The following is a 16313-nucleotide window of genomic DNA, read 5'->3' on the forward strand; positions in this document are numbered from 1 at the left end:
AAAATTCAAAATGCCTAATAAATTCTGATTAATATTCAAGAAGTGAAGTATTTAATGTAAAGTGAAGTGTTGAAAGTAAAGAGTGAAGTCTTGGTTGGACTGAGCTGAAACATTACCAAATGTTCTCGAGTGGAAAAAACAACCTGTTTAGCATCAGCTGCCATTTTGTCAACAAGTTAGCAATTCGTTTTAAGGATGGGACATTTTAAAGAATTGTGAACTGCAAACAACCTGATAACGTAATAACTTAAATAAATAGGTTCTATGAACAACGCGTAAGCAATTAATGGAAGAGGGACTACCCCTTCATACCCCCCCTCCCCGTCCCCCATCCTTTGTCCCCCTCCCCTGTCCCCTTGCCGTAATACACATATCACAGAACGGTTCTCAGACATAGCCTCGTTCAACTGCTGGGGATTTCACATGTTAAACATTAAGTCACAAGAGTCAGTGCTAACTCACTTCCTCAACAATCCAACAGATTTTGTGTTATAAAGTTAGTGGATTAGCAAGAAACATATAAAAAATTGTTATTTTAAATTTATGGTAACATTAAACATGATAAGAAAACACTATGCAATCATACACTTACTTGCAATTTTTCATTATGCTACACTGAATTTTCTAAGCTATTTTGAAAATTATGCTACCAAAACATCTGCTACGTTGTATTCGAAGTTGAAAGTCCAGATTGGAGAGAGTTCAATTTAGAACTGAGAATTTCTCATTCTCGGTAGACTAGATATGTCTAGTCGTCTCTAGAAGAGAATTGTCTGAGCGAAGATACTCGAACCAAACATTTGCAATGATATAGTTTGACGGAATTGAAGTAATGAAAATATCACAGTTGTCACACACGACCCACTTCAAGCTGCTTGCTAAATCTTTAAATTATTGGTTAAATCAAAATGCCCCAAATATGCAATAATCACATATACAAATGAACTATCCTTGTTGTGGGCAAAACACACTCTCCTGTTGTGTACAGTTTGCCATTTTGACATATATCAGTTGTTTTAGTCAATATATCTACACAAGTCTTTGTCTCTATGCAACTGATCGAGGGAGCTCAGCAAGAGTTATCCCCCTTGTCCATAATGTTAATCACAATGAGTGTCAGAGTATGCCGCATTGGCTAGAAGGACAGGTAACACATTATGTGGAGATCATTCTATCATCGTCGTCAACAACAGCATTGTCACTGTTAGCAGTTCGTCATGCCACTGGGGTTACATGGCACAGCCAAGCTCAATCAGATGTTCGTTGGTAGCTCGCCGCTTGTGCCATTGCCGTGCTCTTCCCTGAGTGAATTTCATGTGCAACTGAAAATAATGAGTTTATCGTCTAGCTTCTTCAAGTATCCATCAACGCACAGACATTTTGGCCGGCCATGACCAAACGAGAGCCAGCATTTGTAGAGTTGTCATAATTGTTGTCAGCTCAAACACATCGCTACTATCATCTACACGGAGGCTTCATTTCTTATCAAGTCCTCGCTGATCTGAGTCTGATCCTTCTGGAATTACACGCATGACAACAGGGCTGCAACCTTGACCTTCATTCTCCTTGTCCTCTTCAAGGTCAAACTGGAACTTTGTGGTTTCCGACTCATCCTTGTCGTCTGTCTTATTGCTACAGAAACTGGAAGAGGGGGAGATTGGTATCATAGTCTGGTACCAGTCCCGGTTGTCTTCCAGCGTGTCCAGGATATCCTGGGCATCCGGGAAGACCAGGTCTGCCCATGTTTCCCACAGCGGGTGGACAATATAGTCGATGAATCCAACCTAGAAAAAAAAAGAAAGAGCAAACATTAGACTAGTGAATCATCATGATCTCACCACACACTTTACAGAGCTATTTACCCCATGAGTAGTTGCATGCAATACTTTGGTTTAACCTCACTTCGAACAGTATTCCAGTTATATCACGGCATGTCTGCTTAATATGGGAGGAAAGTCCAAAGTGATGCAGGTTCCAGACATTTACAACTTTGATGAAACCCACAAGCACAGGTAACCCACTGACTTTAAGAGTACCTTAAAATTTCAATGATGAATCCATGTTCTCAGTTCGTAACCTAAAAATTGTGACATTTTTCCTCTGTATTATTTTAGCTGTACCATGTACTCTGTTCATTGAATTGTACCATTACTGTAACTGGTAGCAGCCAGTCGGGAGTCATGAGTAAGGAAGCCTTTTAGGGCCATTTGTTTTATTTTCTTTATGTCTTGAAATTTCAAATTTTCAAGATATAAAGTTGAAATTTCAAGTTAATATCTTGAAAATTCAACTTATTATCTTGAAATTTTAAGTTATGTATCTTGAAATTAAAAATAACATCTTGAAAATTCAAGTTAGCATTATGAAATTTCAAGATACTAAGTTGAAATTTCAAGTCATAATCTTAAAATTTCACGAAAAAAATAAACAAACAAATGGCCCTAAAAGGCTTCCGTACATGAGACATGACAAAGGATGTTCAGGGCTCCATTCCACAAAGCGATCGTAGCACAAAGACGATCGTAACTCCAATACTTTAACATAGACAACAGTCACAGAGCTACAATCGCTTTGTTGATTAGGGTCCAGGAGGTTAGGCTGAGTGGCTTAGGCATCGTGCCAAATGGCATCGACCGGTGCTCATACTTTCAGTCACTGGTTCAGATAATATAACTGGAAACACAAAGTATTCACTTCTCACAATACATACCTGAGTCTTCTCTACAGTTGCAGTGTGTCGGTCACACATCGGACTAATATCAAGACCTTGATCGCGTTCACGATCTCCCTGTCTGAAAAACTCGTCCATAATGCGATCCACCCAGTTTTTGTATATATCAAGGGGCTTCGTTGGGTTGCTGAGGTCCGAACAATGAACCATGTTCTGGAGAACCTGAAGGTCAAAGGAAGGTCAAGGTCAGGGCAAAGTAAAACAACCAACCTAACACAGAAACTACATTCCTGTACATCGAACATGATTGATTTCAATCAAAGGGACAAAAGGGATTTCTTTTATTCAAGGACTGCATTGATGACAATGATGAACGTACCTGAATTCTATCGGTATAGTTGTCCAGCAACAGCACTCCAGAGCCAGCAACTTTCTTCGTTTCTACCATGGTCTTCAGGTCAGCCAGAAGACTCATATGTTTCGACATGTCTGTCGCAAGCACCTGAGGAGGTCAAACATTCATAACCATCAACACATCAAACATGTCTCTGGTCAATCTTATCAAGGAGTAATCTTGTTCTGTATAATCGAGCAGAATTGTTTATCATACTTGTGCCAGTATTTAATTATTATTATCAGATGGAATATGCCAGTTTATACTAAAAGGGGTACTAGACAGTGCAAATTGTCCGCCATAAGACCAAACAAAACACTTGTGTTTTACATAAGGGTTGGCAAGGCGTTTTTGTTCCATGTAATATTTATTGCAAAATATTTAACACAGGTGGCTTTCTCACTTTTGTATGTAAAAATTCCTACAGCAATGGTAATGTGTGGTAACATCTAAATTTTGTTCAAATGCTAAATATAATATTTCAGCTGGGTTGAAAAGATTTGGTTCACAAGTGAAACAGTGGATCGATCAGGTAACCTGAAACACAAGTATTTTCGGGGCCATAGATGTGATAGAACTTAGAATTTATGGATGTCAACTTCTTTATTATGAGGAACACAACGTTTTGGAATATACTTACTCCTACACAGGTGAATAAATGCTATGAGGCAGAGGACATATATATGTACCTTAAGGACAACAAAAGTAATACGATAACAAAGGTGGAAACTTAACAAGGGAAGCCAACAGATAATTGGCGCTGACAGGCGATTAGCAACGGACGAATGGAAGCCAACACTAAACTTATCGCTGATTGGCAATAGGCAATGGACAATGGGCAAAGGGGAGGCCTGGGGTAATTAGCACTGAAGGAGTAAGTATATACTCCGAAACGTGTTCCTCATAATAAAGAAGTTGACGTCCATCAATTCTCTTCCTTAGGTGTATCACTTCTAAATGCCTTTCACAAACTTGATAGATGTAAGGTACCCACCATATCTATGACCATCTTGCGCAGCGTCTGTCTCTGTTTCTTGTTGAGGTTGAGAAAGATATCACAGTTCTCCTCCTGGAGGAGTTTGAACGCCACGGCCAGATGGTGGTTCTCCAACACAGACTCGTCATTGTACATCAGGGCCAGCTCCGAACCTGGGGACACAAGGCCAGAGGTCACTCACTGTTTGGGGGGACACAAGGCCACAGGTCACTCACTGTGTGGGGGGAGGGGTCACTCGCTGTGTGGGGGGACACAAGGCCACAGGTCACTCACTGCGTGGGGGAAGGGGTCACTCGCTGTGTCGGGGGACACAAGGCCACAGGCCACTCACAGTGTGGGGGGAGGGGTCACTCGCTGTGTGGGGGTATAGGTCACTCGCTGTGTGGGGGATAGGTCACTCGCTGTTTGTGGGGATAGGTCACTCACAGTATTTGTTAGGTGGGGTTGGGTAGGGTGGGGTGGGGTTTGGGTGTACAGGTCACTCTGTACATTGGGATGGAGAGAGAAGGATGCAGTTGGAAGGGACACAACATGGATTGACCACAATGGTTGATTTATGTTACGAGACACCAACACTCCATACACAACATAAGCAATACATAAACTTTATTTTACAAATTAACTTCCTCAACATATTCTGATCTACGTCCAACTTGATATACCGCTACACATATGGGGCTGATCATCTACCATGCAATATGACCACCTCTAGCCTGAATGGCCATATGTTCATCAGCCACTCATCCCCTATGAATGAGTGGAGCAAGATCATCGAGATGAATGAACCAAGTCTACCCCATGTTCTGGGGGGAATTATCCAAGCAGTCAGTACCAGACCCCTACAGAGTTGCTTCCGCATCATCAAAGCAGTCCAGATTGGCAACAGTTTATTTAGACCTCAAGCCAGGATTTACAAATTAGACGTAGGAGCTAGTTTATTCCCTAGCAGTCAAGTCGGTCTATGCTGCCTATATATCCCAGCTGACCCACAACTGCCAAGCCTGAGACTCACCAGCACTGCAGTGGGCCAAAACACTTGCATAGTTAGCTCTTTGTATTAAACAGCAACAAAAACAAACACATCCCAAGCTAAATGTGGAATCTTGGGGGAATGTTTCTCTTAGAATCTTTCAGCGCTGTGCCGATATCAGCTCTCATGACCTTGGAGCATGAGACTACCAGATGTCAGCAATTGCGTCATAACCAGCATTCTGGGGTATACATCGTGGGATATATTTATGCAAATTTGGTATCGTCTGGTCTTTGATTGGTTGTATGATGCTATTCCTGTCGGTTAAGTGGTGGTACGCTTATGATGACGTACACGACCCACAGGCTGCAATGCACCGACACATCACGCCAAACCTCGTACACTGACCCCCAAAAGGCAAATTCTCCAGGAATATATCAACTTTGTCACGTTTACAATAAGGGCACTGGTATGTGTATATCTAATCACATATTTCTACTCTTTTCCCATACAACTACATCCCAAGATATCCCTACTTATATATATATGATGATATCACTTTTGGTATATCCCTACCAGGACATCATGATATATCCTTATATATCCCTTCTGGTATATCCACCCCTTAACATCTGGTTAGAGTTGGTCTTTAGCAACCCATGCTTGTTGTAAAAGGCATGACACGACAAACAGGATCGGTCAGGCTCACTGACTTGAACAAACAGGATCGGTCAGGCTCACTGACTTGGACAAACAGGATTGGTCAGGCTCACTGACTTGGACAAACAGGATTGGTCAGGCTCACTGACTTGGTTGATGCATGTCATCGTATCCCAACTGCATTGATCAATACTCATATCAATCACTGGATTGTCTGGTCCAGACATTATTTACAGATTACTGTCATATAGCTGGAATATTGGTGAGCGTGGCATTTATCAACAACCAAACAACTCATATACCCTGATAAAATCCTGACATACTCCTACTCATACAGATGGTTATATCCCTTCTGGCATATAAACTCTTTGTATATCTCTCCTGATATATCCTGATCAAATCTGATATATTCCAGAATGTATCGCATGATACATGTCCCTACTAGTACATCTACATTCTTGCTGACTGATTCTGGTACACAATACGCCTGATCCAGACTGATGCCCACATGGCTACAGATGGGAACATTGTCCACGTGACTGGCGTGATGAAGGAGGGGACGTTGATGATGCACTCACTTGTGTTGACTAAGTACTGGTTGGTCACACCTGGATGGTCCACGTCATGAATGGCACATGCATATATCGCTGACAGAATCTCCAGATCTGTGAACACATTCTGAAACAAAAACAACTTCATTAAACACAAGACAACAAAAATAAATTAGTCAACTACAAAATACCACCAAATTGACATGGTTTGGATTTTGAATTTTTATTTTCCACCTCTGACATCTCATACAGTCAGAGCTTTAGAACTTAACTGGCCATTTTAGGCATATCACTAAAAGTCCTATCGATATGTTCATGACCTTGAAAGATTATACTAGTATATCCTGATATATTCTTACTAGTATATCCTGGTCAAACTAATATGTCCTTTAATACTAGTAGTTCCTGATAAAGCCATGCTGTATCCCTACTTAGCAACCATTGAAAACATCTGATCTAGAATACATATTGACAAAGCCTCAAACAGTAGTAAAGTGCACTAGAAAGTGTTCCATCTACATCATCAAAACACTTCCTCACAATGTTTTCAAACAACTGACACATGAGAGAACGTTTTACTTTATCTGAGAAAAACATGATTTCATCACATGGTAAACATTCTCAGAACTAGCGCCATACTTCTACTTCTTGCGACAACATCCTTATCGACCATCAAATCCTTTGTCAAAATTCCTGGAAACAGTCCACCATATTGTCGTCTCTCATAGATATATTTCTGGGAAGCCTACGCTGACGCCAAGTCTTAGAACCATTCCCCTCTTATCTCTAGCAGCCTGAATACTTTAACCTTTGCTGATCACAGACCCCCCTTTCATGACCTGTTAGGGGATGTACGTTTCATCATTACTGATAAACAAGAACGCTCGGGGTTGAAATTCCATTCATTAGTCGATAGATCTTAATCATATAACTTCTTAGAATGTCAAAAATATTCTAATCACATCCGCAAACATGAAAAAAACACCTCTGCAAAATCTAACAGTAAATCTGTACATTTTGTAACATTATATTTACAAATTCCTTTGAGGATGAGAAACGACTGATGAGCGTTTCAGAACTTATGTTATCAAAGAAAAACTATGTAGTGAATTTACCAGAAGTCAGGGGAGGTAGGAAAATCAATCTTTTAGGAGGTATGCCAAAAACTCCACTTTGTTCGTGAACCGAAACTGGTGCTGTAATCCTACCCACAGAACATTCTGGATGCAAACCAAACATGGGGTAGACAGGGGACGGGAAACCTGACCCTCCTTCTACTCTCACCCGACCCTCCTACTTTCACATGACACTCCTTCTACTCTCACCCCTACCGGTGTCCCACTCTCACCCAACAAATAATGCCCCCACTCTCAGGGGTACCACTTTAGGTACCACTGTCTCCCTCCAAGTCAACCTAGCCCCTCTCACTCCCACTAATCTCCTCCACAGATGCCGTGATGGCGGCGAGAGTGGGTGGGGTTAGTTACGAGGACATACGCTAGTCCTTATCACATCTGTTGGTGCTAATTGTGAGCAACAGTTGGGTGGAACAGGCATGAATGGACTTCCATGATAACAGCAGGGACAGTCTCACGTACACTGTCTCACGGAGACGGAGACGGGGATAAGCCAGACAGTCTAAGGATGGGGAGTTTACTGACCGTCATTCATAACAATATGTTTACAATAACTTTCAAGGAGATAGAAAAATCTCCTACGTCAGAACAAGAATACGGTAGTTGTCAGTAAACAACCACATTTGTAAACTGATATACGCATTTATTACCTCGACCTCCCATTATCAGTATTGTGTGAGAGATGCTAACGTCCCTGTGATTCCTGCTCAGTCTTTGAAGATGAAGAACATGATTTCATGTCTTGTAGTAAATGTAAAGCAATCCCTATTTAATTCACTTTCTTCAAAATATAAATATTTTGAAAGCCTTACCATCATAGAAATATTAAGCTACTTTTTTCAAATAATGAACCAGGCAACATAGAAATAAGCTGAGGGGAATCTTTATTTTACAGCATTTTTTGATCAAATGATTTTCTCCCTCCATGGATCATTGAAAAGATTTATATTTTTTATTTCTGTATGGGTAGGAATCGCCAAGCCTACTCCAAGCATCATAGCTAGGTCACTATTCATTAACATGGACTTCCCCCTGTCCGTATTAGTTATGCTTACTTCAAGGGCAGGTGCGTTGAGGAGCACGTGCGTGGACTGCGTGACGTCGGAGGCGTGGATGGAGTTGTGATAGGGCGTCTCTCGATGGTAATGCTCTTCCAAGTGCATCAAATATGTGACTAGAGTATGTGCAGGAATCTTGAATGTTTTTAATAAATCTCTGTCCTGGAACAAAATAGTCACTGCATTAACTTTGATACACATATACAAGTTAGTCGTTCCAAAAGACACAAATATTTGAATATTTGTTATTGGAAATCTTGGCAATGGTTACAAGTATAATTTCCTTTCAAAGTGAAAATGTTAAATAAGTTTATTTCTGTTTTCACACAAAATGAAATAATTTTGACATATAGAATACATAGTTTATATGTTTAGTGAATTACACAATCAAACTACTTCAAAACAAAACAGAAACTAAAACCATTGTATTTGTTAGTAACAAATTCTCACTCTGTTTCCCACCTGAAATATCCTGTATGTGATGCTGGTAAGAGGTTTGTTGGTTGAGTATTCAGAAATTTTGAAAATATCAACTCCCCACTTGTCAATGTCATTCAAATACTGAAAATGAAATAAAAGTAAATTAGTTCAAGTTCGCTCAACAATGCATCATCCAATATCTATCTCAATGAATGCAGTTGTATTGATCCAACGTTCAAGGTCATGTGAACACTGCTTAATATTGACAGCGGAACAGCTGTCATATTGCAGCATCGGCAGAATATTATGAACATAATAATCATCACAATCAAATATTCTTACATTCTTCATCTGCACAGCTGCAAATATATCAATTCTCACTTTCCAATACTCTACAGCTAACATATCTCACTTAATAGTTCTTGTGCTAGTGATATTGAACTTGACAGTCTGTCGGAAGCTGTACAAAAGCTTCTCAGACTATATTGTTAAATCGATAACGTAACCTTCAAAAGCATATGACCAACAGTGCAAGCAAGTCAATTGGAGTACTTAACACTAAATAGTGACAAGCAGATATGACATAAACATGCACTTCAAAACTTCTAAACAATTTTACAAAATATTCACAGAGTATTCACAATTTAGATTGTAATGTTACTTTCTAGAAATATTTATCAACTGAATTTATCAGTTAATGGAGATTTTGTTTCCTTAAAAATGTGACATACAAGCAGTGCATGTTCTTCCCGCTCGCTGCAAGGGGTTCACTTCCTTCCCCGAGAGAAGTGAATGACATCATAGTTCATGGATGACCACACTCCTTGTCATTCACAGCTCTGCCTAGCAACAGCTCTGCCTAGCAACAGCACTTTAGCAGTTTCAACACATTTAGGACCTGATTCATATTTAAACCTTACTTGCTCTGTCAGTCAATGTTTCTACACTGAACAACATAACTTATGAACATATAAAACACGCACATCACATAGAACACGTGGACACACAGAGCACATAAAATACATAAAACACACAAAACACATAAAACACACAAAACACATAAAACACACAAAACACATAAAACACGCAAAACACGCAGAACACATAAAACATACAGAGCACATAAAATACATAAAACACACAAAACACATAAAACACACAAAACACGCAGAACACATAAAACACGCAGAGCACATAAAATACATAAAACACATAAAACACATAAAACATACAAAACACATAAAACACGCAAAACACATAAAACACGCAAAACACGCAGAACACATAAAACACGCAGAGCACATAAAATACATAAAACACATAAAACATGCAGAACACACAGAACACACAGAACACACAGAACATATAGAACATATAGAACACACAGAACACACAGAACACATAGAACACACAGAACACACAGAACACACAGAACATATAGAACACACAGAACACACAGAACACACAGAACACACAGAACACATAGAACACACAGAACACACAGAACACACAGAACACACAGAACATATAGAACATATAGAACATATAGAACATATAGAATTGAAATAAGCTAAAGAAACAGACAATACATAGAACCATTTGCCTTTTGGTCTCATCTCACGTATATATCGTAATTAGAGCAAAATTAATTTATATTTCTGTTTTATGAACATCTTACTCTAAACATAAACAGATGACTAAATATGCTATTTCATTAAAAATAAATATTTTTTTTCAAACTTTCATAAGTATTTCAATCGAAACTGGTCGTTTTCTGGCATTGACATTTTATATTTTATCATGAAAATAAACCTCAGGCAAATAATCCTCATTTCAGCAAAGTTGAATCCTGAAATCTGTAAAACAATAAATTAAATGGATTTGATTTTCGCAAAAAGACTTTCTTTATATGAACCATAACAAAAAACTTACTCGTCCTAGCTCTTCTTTATGAGGTGTATCTACTCCGTGTTTTGGCACAATTCCTGTAAAGCTATTGGCATGTTTAAGTTTCCGAACTCCTTGTATCTGGGACATAGGCCGATTTTTGTCGGGGATCTCCTTGGTGACTGTTTCCACTGTGTCGACTTTCAAGGTTGGGATGTCAACTTCCTGTTGTTTGTCTGAAATATGAATTGATCATTAAACTCTCGGAACCAAAAAATCATAATTCTTCCTGGTAAAATTAGTCAACAAAACTTCACAAGGTAATATGAAAACAACATCCGCAACATTCTCTGGAAATGAAATCCTGTTCCCCATAATTTCATATTCCCTTCTAGCTTCATGCTTACATTGTTATGAAAACATGTGACTCACGTAATTTCCTGAGAATCTCAAACAAAAAATAACTGTTTAGCAAGAAAATGAATAAATCTCAAAATAGCCAGTCTAAAAAATATTGTATTCCCAGACAACTGCAGATATGACCCAAATCCCAAATCTCACCTCCAATCACAATAAACCACTTGTCCAACATGATGATTCTATTCACCAGAGCAATTCACACCTGACCACTGATAGTAAAAATGTGCCGGACACTAAGCAGGTATAATAATCCCTCACGTTATCTATGACAGAATTCAGTGATGAAAACCTCCAGGGATCTGCTCATTCAGGTCAAAAAGCTTTAGGTGCCAATATCCTCCATGGCCCATGTTGTCCCATCTCAACATGAGGCGCCTGTGTACGCTGTTTCCCTCCATGTGGCCTTTCTGTTTATACTGGCACAGCAGGAGCTCCTAATGGTCTCATTCTGCCTCCTCAGGTGCTCCTGCAGGACCTGGACTGAAGCAGCAGGTGCCCTTGCTATGTACACAGTCTCAGTAGGTGCCCTGTTGGATTCCTGAACTGAGCGTAATGCAGGTAGCCAATCAGTGCCCACAGTGAGCAGGTCCCGTGGAGGTCCTGAGGAGGTCTTGGGCAGATGATCCTGGGACACTCACTGGACAAGCCTCCTGCTGTGCTGTGTCCACCCTAAGCTTGATATTAATAGCAACCTCAGGACAATTTTGACAGATCTTCAACACAGCAGGTAGCTCAGCTTGTGGGATGCTCAACTGAGAAGCAGCAATCATCCCCAAGGTGTCCAGTTCACGCGTCACCCACACCAAATCCTCTCAACTATTTGGTGAACAAGTTCCAACTGAGAACCAATTCATGGCTCCTTCGTCTTTGACCAGGCATTAACTAACGGAATCATTAGATAAACACCACTTAGCAATAAAGGAACTTTTCCCCTTCAATTTACCTTCATGATAGAACAATTTCAGGTCCTCATGAACTTGAAAAAGGAGTCCAACACAAGTCTAGAATGATTTGGCAAGTCTAGATTACCTCAGCTCTGAAATTAAGGATTTTCCTGGGCTCCAGTTGGATTTTATTATTTTTATTTTGTAGATATATTAAAAATATATATTTTAAATAAGATAACTTTATTTCTGGGACTAAATATCAGTCAAGGTATACATAATAGTTACACAGACAAACTTCTCCCAATCCCTTATTCTCAAATCAATTCATACAGAAAACAAGATCAGTCATTTATATCGCTGAAGGTTCATTAGCGACTCTGTGCGGAGGTATGATATTATCAGTTAATCCCTGAAAAGCTCTACTGGGCACCGTTTAGCCGCATGTTTATACGTTTAGCACCATGTTTATACGTTTAGCCCCATGTTTACATGATCAAACCAAAACAGAAACACATAATAGGCGACACTAGGTGGTTAACACTACCAACTATGATCACAAGTTGCTGCACAACAAATCATGACCATTAAGCTTGTTTACAATGCCTAATGCCAAATTACAATACCATGAATGGCTGGTGATCTATGCCCACATAACAAGTGTTAATATCATTTGATGAATGAAAGCCGATGAGTATCAAATCACTTGTTTACACAACTGTCATTGATAGCTACGACAGATAAATGTTGCTGTCAATGGTCGGTGATCTATAGCAGATAACACAACTATCACAGGCGTGGAGACCCGGGAAGTCACTCAATATGCTACTCACGTTTGACCACAAGTATTATAGAGGGCCGGGCGAGTGGGACGACCCTGTATTACAGTAGTAAATATCTCTCTGTGATGTGGTCTATCTTAGACCCCCTTGTCCCTACACTCGATGGGATTCAACGACTGGAGTGTCATTGGGTTCACATGCATCAAGGCAGGAAATGGTAGAAGTATTAAATATTATACCCAATGTAACAGATTTATACCAAACAAATATCCTACTAGAATATATTCTGACATTTTCCACGTTGGTATTATCCAAAGCATATTGTCACTTAAGAATAAAAGTTTGTTATTACCCAAACCATTTTTTTACATAAGAATCCTAAACGTTGTGTTCCTCATAATATAGAAGTTGACATACATAAATTCTCTTCCTTATGTGTATCACTTCTAAATGCTTTTCAAAGACTTGACAAGAATCTTGTTACCTACATTCATAGCACTTTCTCCATGACAGTGTGAGAAAAATTTCATCACTGTGAGAAGTTTTTAACCAAAATAATTTTTAGACATAAGAATCTTGTTACCTACATTCATAGCACTTTCTCGATGACACTGTGAGAAAAAATTCATCACTGTGAGAAGTTTTTAACCAAAATAATTTTTAGACATAAGAATCTTGTTACTTACATTCATAGCACTTTCTCGATGACACTGTGAGAAGAATTGTGTCGGAGTGAGGCGTCGTGATCATGTTTATGTTACTGCCGTTGCAGGGAACGCGACACGGTGAGTCCACAACCGAGAGAGAACACAACACAGGCATATCGCAACTACAAAAACTCAGCATCAAATTATTCCAAGAATATTGTTCCAGTGCAGGACCAGCTTTCACAACCTCAAATCTTCCTTCAGGCAGTAACCCTTCGTCAAGATATCCAGAAATCCAACACACATTGGTCTTAGAGGATGAACCTCTGTGTCACACACAAGCTCAAAGTAAACTGAATCATTTACACATACCACGCTAACCATATCTCCCGTATTTCCCTACTACGAGAGCTGCCTTCTGATTGGCCGACATCCGCATACTGGCTGCCATTCATTGGCTGAAGCAACCCTGGGCCTGTGTTAGTTTCTTGGCTTGAGTGACCAACTAATGAGTTCCTCCTGTGAGTTTTCCTTTGACGTCACCAAGCTCTTGTACTGTCTCGTTAGTTCACAGCCCTGGCTGGGCTCGGCTGGCTTGCTGTAGGTGCCTCAACTCTCCTGCACCTGCTACAGCTCATATTGCCCGGTATATCAGTATATCAGTATATCAATACCACTAGGCCAGTGTATGCATGAATGCATATCCTTTATAATTAATTATCTGGTTATGTTGTTATTATTTAATACCTCAAGCTATTGAGAAACGTGTTAAATATCTAAGAACTATAATCATGAATTTGAAAATCAAAATTTTAAGTATTTCCATCCTGGTAATGCAATACTATATCCATCAATAATACACATCTCTAACAGTTGCATTATTTTGCAGCAGTTTTGATGCTATGAGCAGTAATTTGCTTCGTCTCTGATTTATAGCGAAATCGAGCCAGTATTTAGCAGTGACAACAGCCCTTACAGTGTAGGCGGCATCTCGGGACTGGGTCAACTGATTGACTAGGTGGTGACACGCAAGCTATTCCTTACTCTGCACATACTGCAGCTGAATTACTAGCTGTGTGCCATGGTTATACAGAAGTGTAGTTCTACCGTGACAAATATTGATTTATCGGACATACACACTCAGGTTTAGACTAACATTTAGTCCCAGATATATAGTTATCTTATTTAAAACTATATATGTACATAATAAAAAGTAAAATCCAAATGGAGCCCAGAACATTTTTAATTTAGAGCTGATGCAATCTAGACTTGAGTTGGAATCAATTTTGAGTTCATTCTCTAGTGTCTGGGAGACAGACCAGCTCTAGCAAACACCTGGTACAAATATCAATACACCAGTAACCCTAGTCTACTTATCAACTCTAAATGACACAATGCGTCACATTGCACACTTTTATTGCCCTTCAGGCTGAATAATTATACCTTGATCAAAAAAGTAAAACATCATTCATTCATTCATTCATTCATTCATTCATTCATTCATTCATTCATTCATTCATTCATTCATTCATTCATTCATTCATTCATTTAAACTAAACCCAGCTGTCTTACTTTACAAGATCTGCATTACTTGGGGCTGTCCTCCCCTATACCACACTGTGATACACCTGGACTACTGAATCAAAGCCACCCACTCATACTTGGCATACTTGTGCAGGTAGACATCTTATTCAGAGGTAATATTATGATGAGATGATAAATGATGATTAAAAAATAACATCAATGCAATATGTCCTTATTTGGAAGAAGGTACATACTTTTCCCCCGCCGTGCACTGTCAAGCACATGGCATGCAGCATGGGCAACTAATGTCCAAACACCATCACAAATGGCAGGAGACATTTCCTTGTTTGCGTCACATGTAGATACTTCACAATGATTTAGGAACTGACTATTTAATATCAGGTTAGGAGGAAGGAGGCCAGGGAGATTTGTTTCAGTCAGTGTAATTGTTTTCTGAAAGGAACTGTCAAACAGAGAATCTAGCAAATCCAGCATATTCCAATTCTTTACTTTTAATGGCTGGGGGGTGGGGATTTCTTGAATACATTATTTCTTGTTTCCAACCCATCATATCAAATTGTTGGCCCCTCACAGATCTGTGATAAATGGTTGTCCTCTCATGGATCTATGATAAATGGTTGTCCTCTCACAGATCTGTGATAAATGGTTGTCTCCTCAGGGATCTGTGATAAATGGTTGTCCCCTTGCAGATCTGTGATAAATGGTTGTCTCCTCAGGGATCTGTGATAAATGGTTGTCTTCTAACAGATCTGTGCTAAATAGTTGTCCCCTCACAGATCTGTAAAATGGTTGTAACCTCATGGATCTGTGATAAACGGTTGTCCTCTCACAGATCTGTGATAAATGGTTGTCTCCTCACAGATCTGTGATAAATGGTTGTCTCCTCAGGGATCTGTGATAAATGGTTGTCCTTTCACAGATCTGTTATAAATGGTTGTCCTCTCACAGATCTGTGATAAATGGTTGTCCTCTCACAGATCTGTGATAAATGGTTGTCTCCTCAGGGATCTGTGATAAATGGTTGTCTTCTCACAGATCTGTGATAAATGGTTGTCCTCTCACAAATGTGTGATAAATGGTTGTCTCCTCAGGGATCTGTGATAAATGGTTTTCCTCTCACAGATCTGTTATAAATGGTTGTCCTCTCTCAGATCTGTTATAAATGGTTGTCCTCTCACAGATCTGTGACAAATGGTTGTCCTCTCACAGATCTGTGATAAATGGTTGTCCTCTCACAGATCTGTGATAAATGGTTGTTCCCTCACAGATCTGTGATCAATAGTTGTTCCCT

The 16313-nt window shown here is 39.5% G+C and overlaps 1 protein-coding gene across 10 annotated transcripts in view; it reads right to left on the reverse strand.

The window, feature by feature from the left end:
- Window positions 1–339: 339 nt before the first annotated feature.
- The window catches only part of LOC139478721 (3',5'-cyclic-AMP phosphodiesterase 4C-like), a 392248-nt gene continuing 376274 nt past the window's right edge, over window positions 340–16313 (reverse strand). For all 10 annotated transcript variants that reach the window (XM_071261316.1, XM_071261317.1, XM_071261315.1 and 7 more), the window contains 8 exons: window positions 10790–10980; window positions 8900–8998; window positions 8435–8599; window positions 6271–6370; window positions 4060–4214; window positions 3051–3173; window positions 2711–2893; window positions 340–1784 (listed from right to left, as the gene is read on the reverse strand). In XM_071261316.1, coding sequence (XP_071117417.1) covers window positions 1476–1784; window positions 2711–2893; window positions 3051–3173; window positions 4060–4214; window positions 6271–6370; window positions 8435–8599; window positions 8900–8998; window positions 10790–10980 — 1325 coding nt within the window. In that variant the 3' untranslated portion in view covers window positions 340–1475. The remainder of the gene's footprint in view (window positions 1785–2710; window positions 2894–3050; window positions 3174–4059; window positions 4215–6270; window positions 6371–8434; window positions 8600–8899; window positions 8999–10789; window positions 10981–16313) is intronic.

Source organism: Haliotis cracherodii, unplaced genomic scaffold (assembly GCF_022045235.1).
Source record: "Haliotis cracherodii isolate W230 unplaced genomic scaffold, xgHalCrac1.p SCAF_4, whole genome shotgun sequence".
NCBI lineage: Eukaryota > Metazoa > Mollusca > Gastropoda > Lepetellida > Haliotidae > Haliotis > Haliotis cracherodii.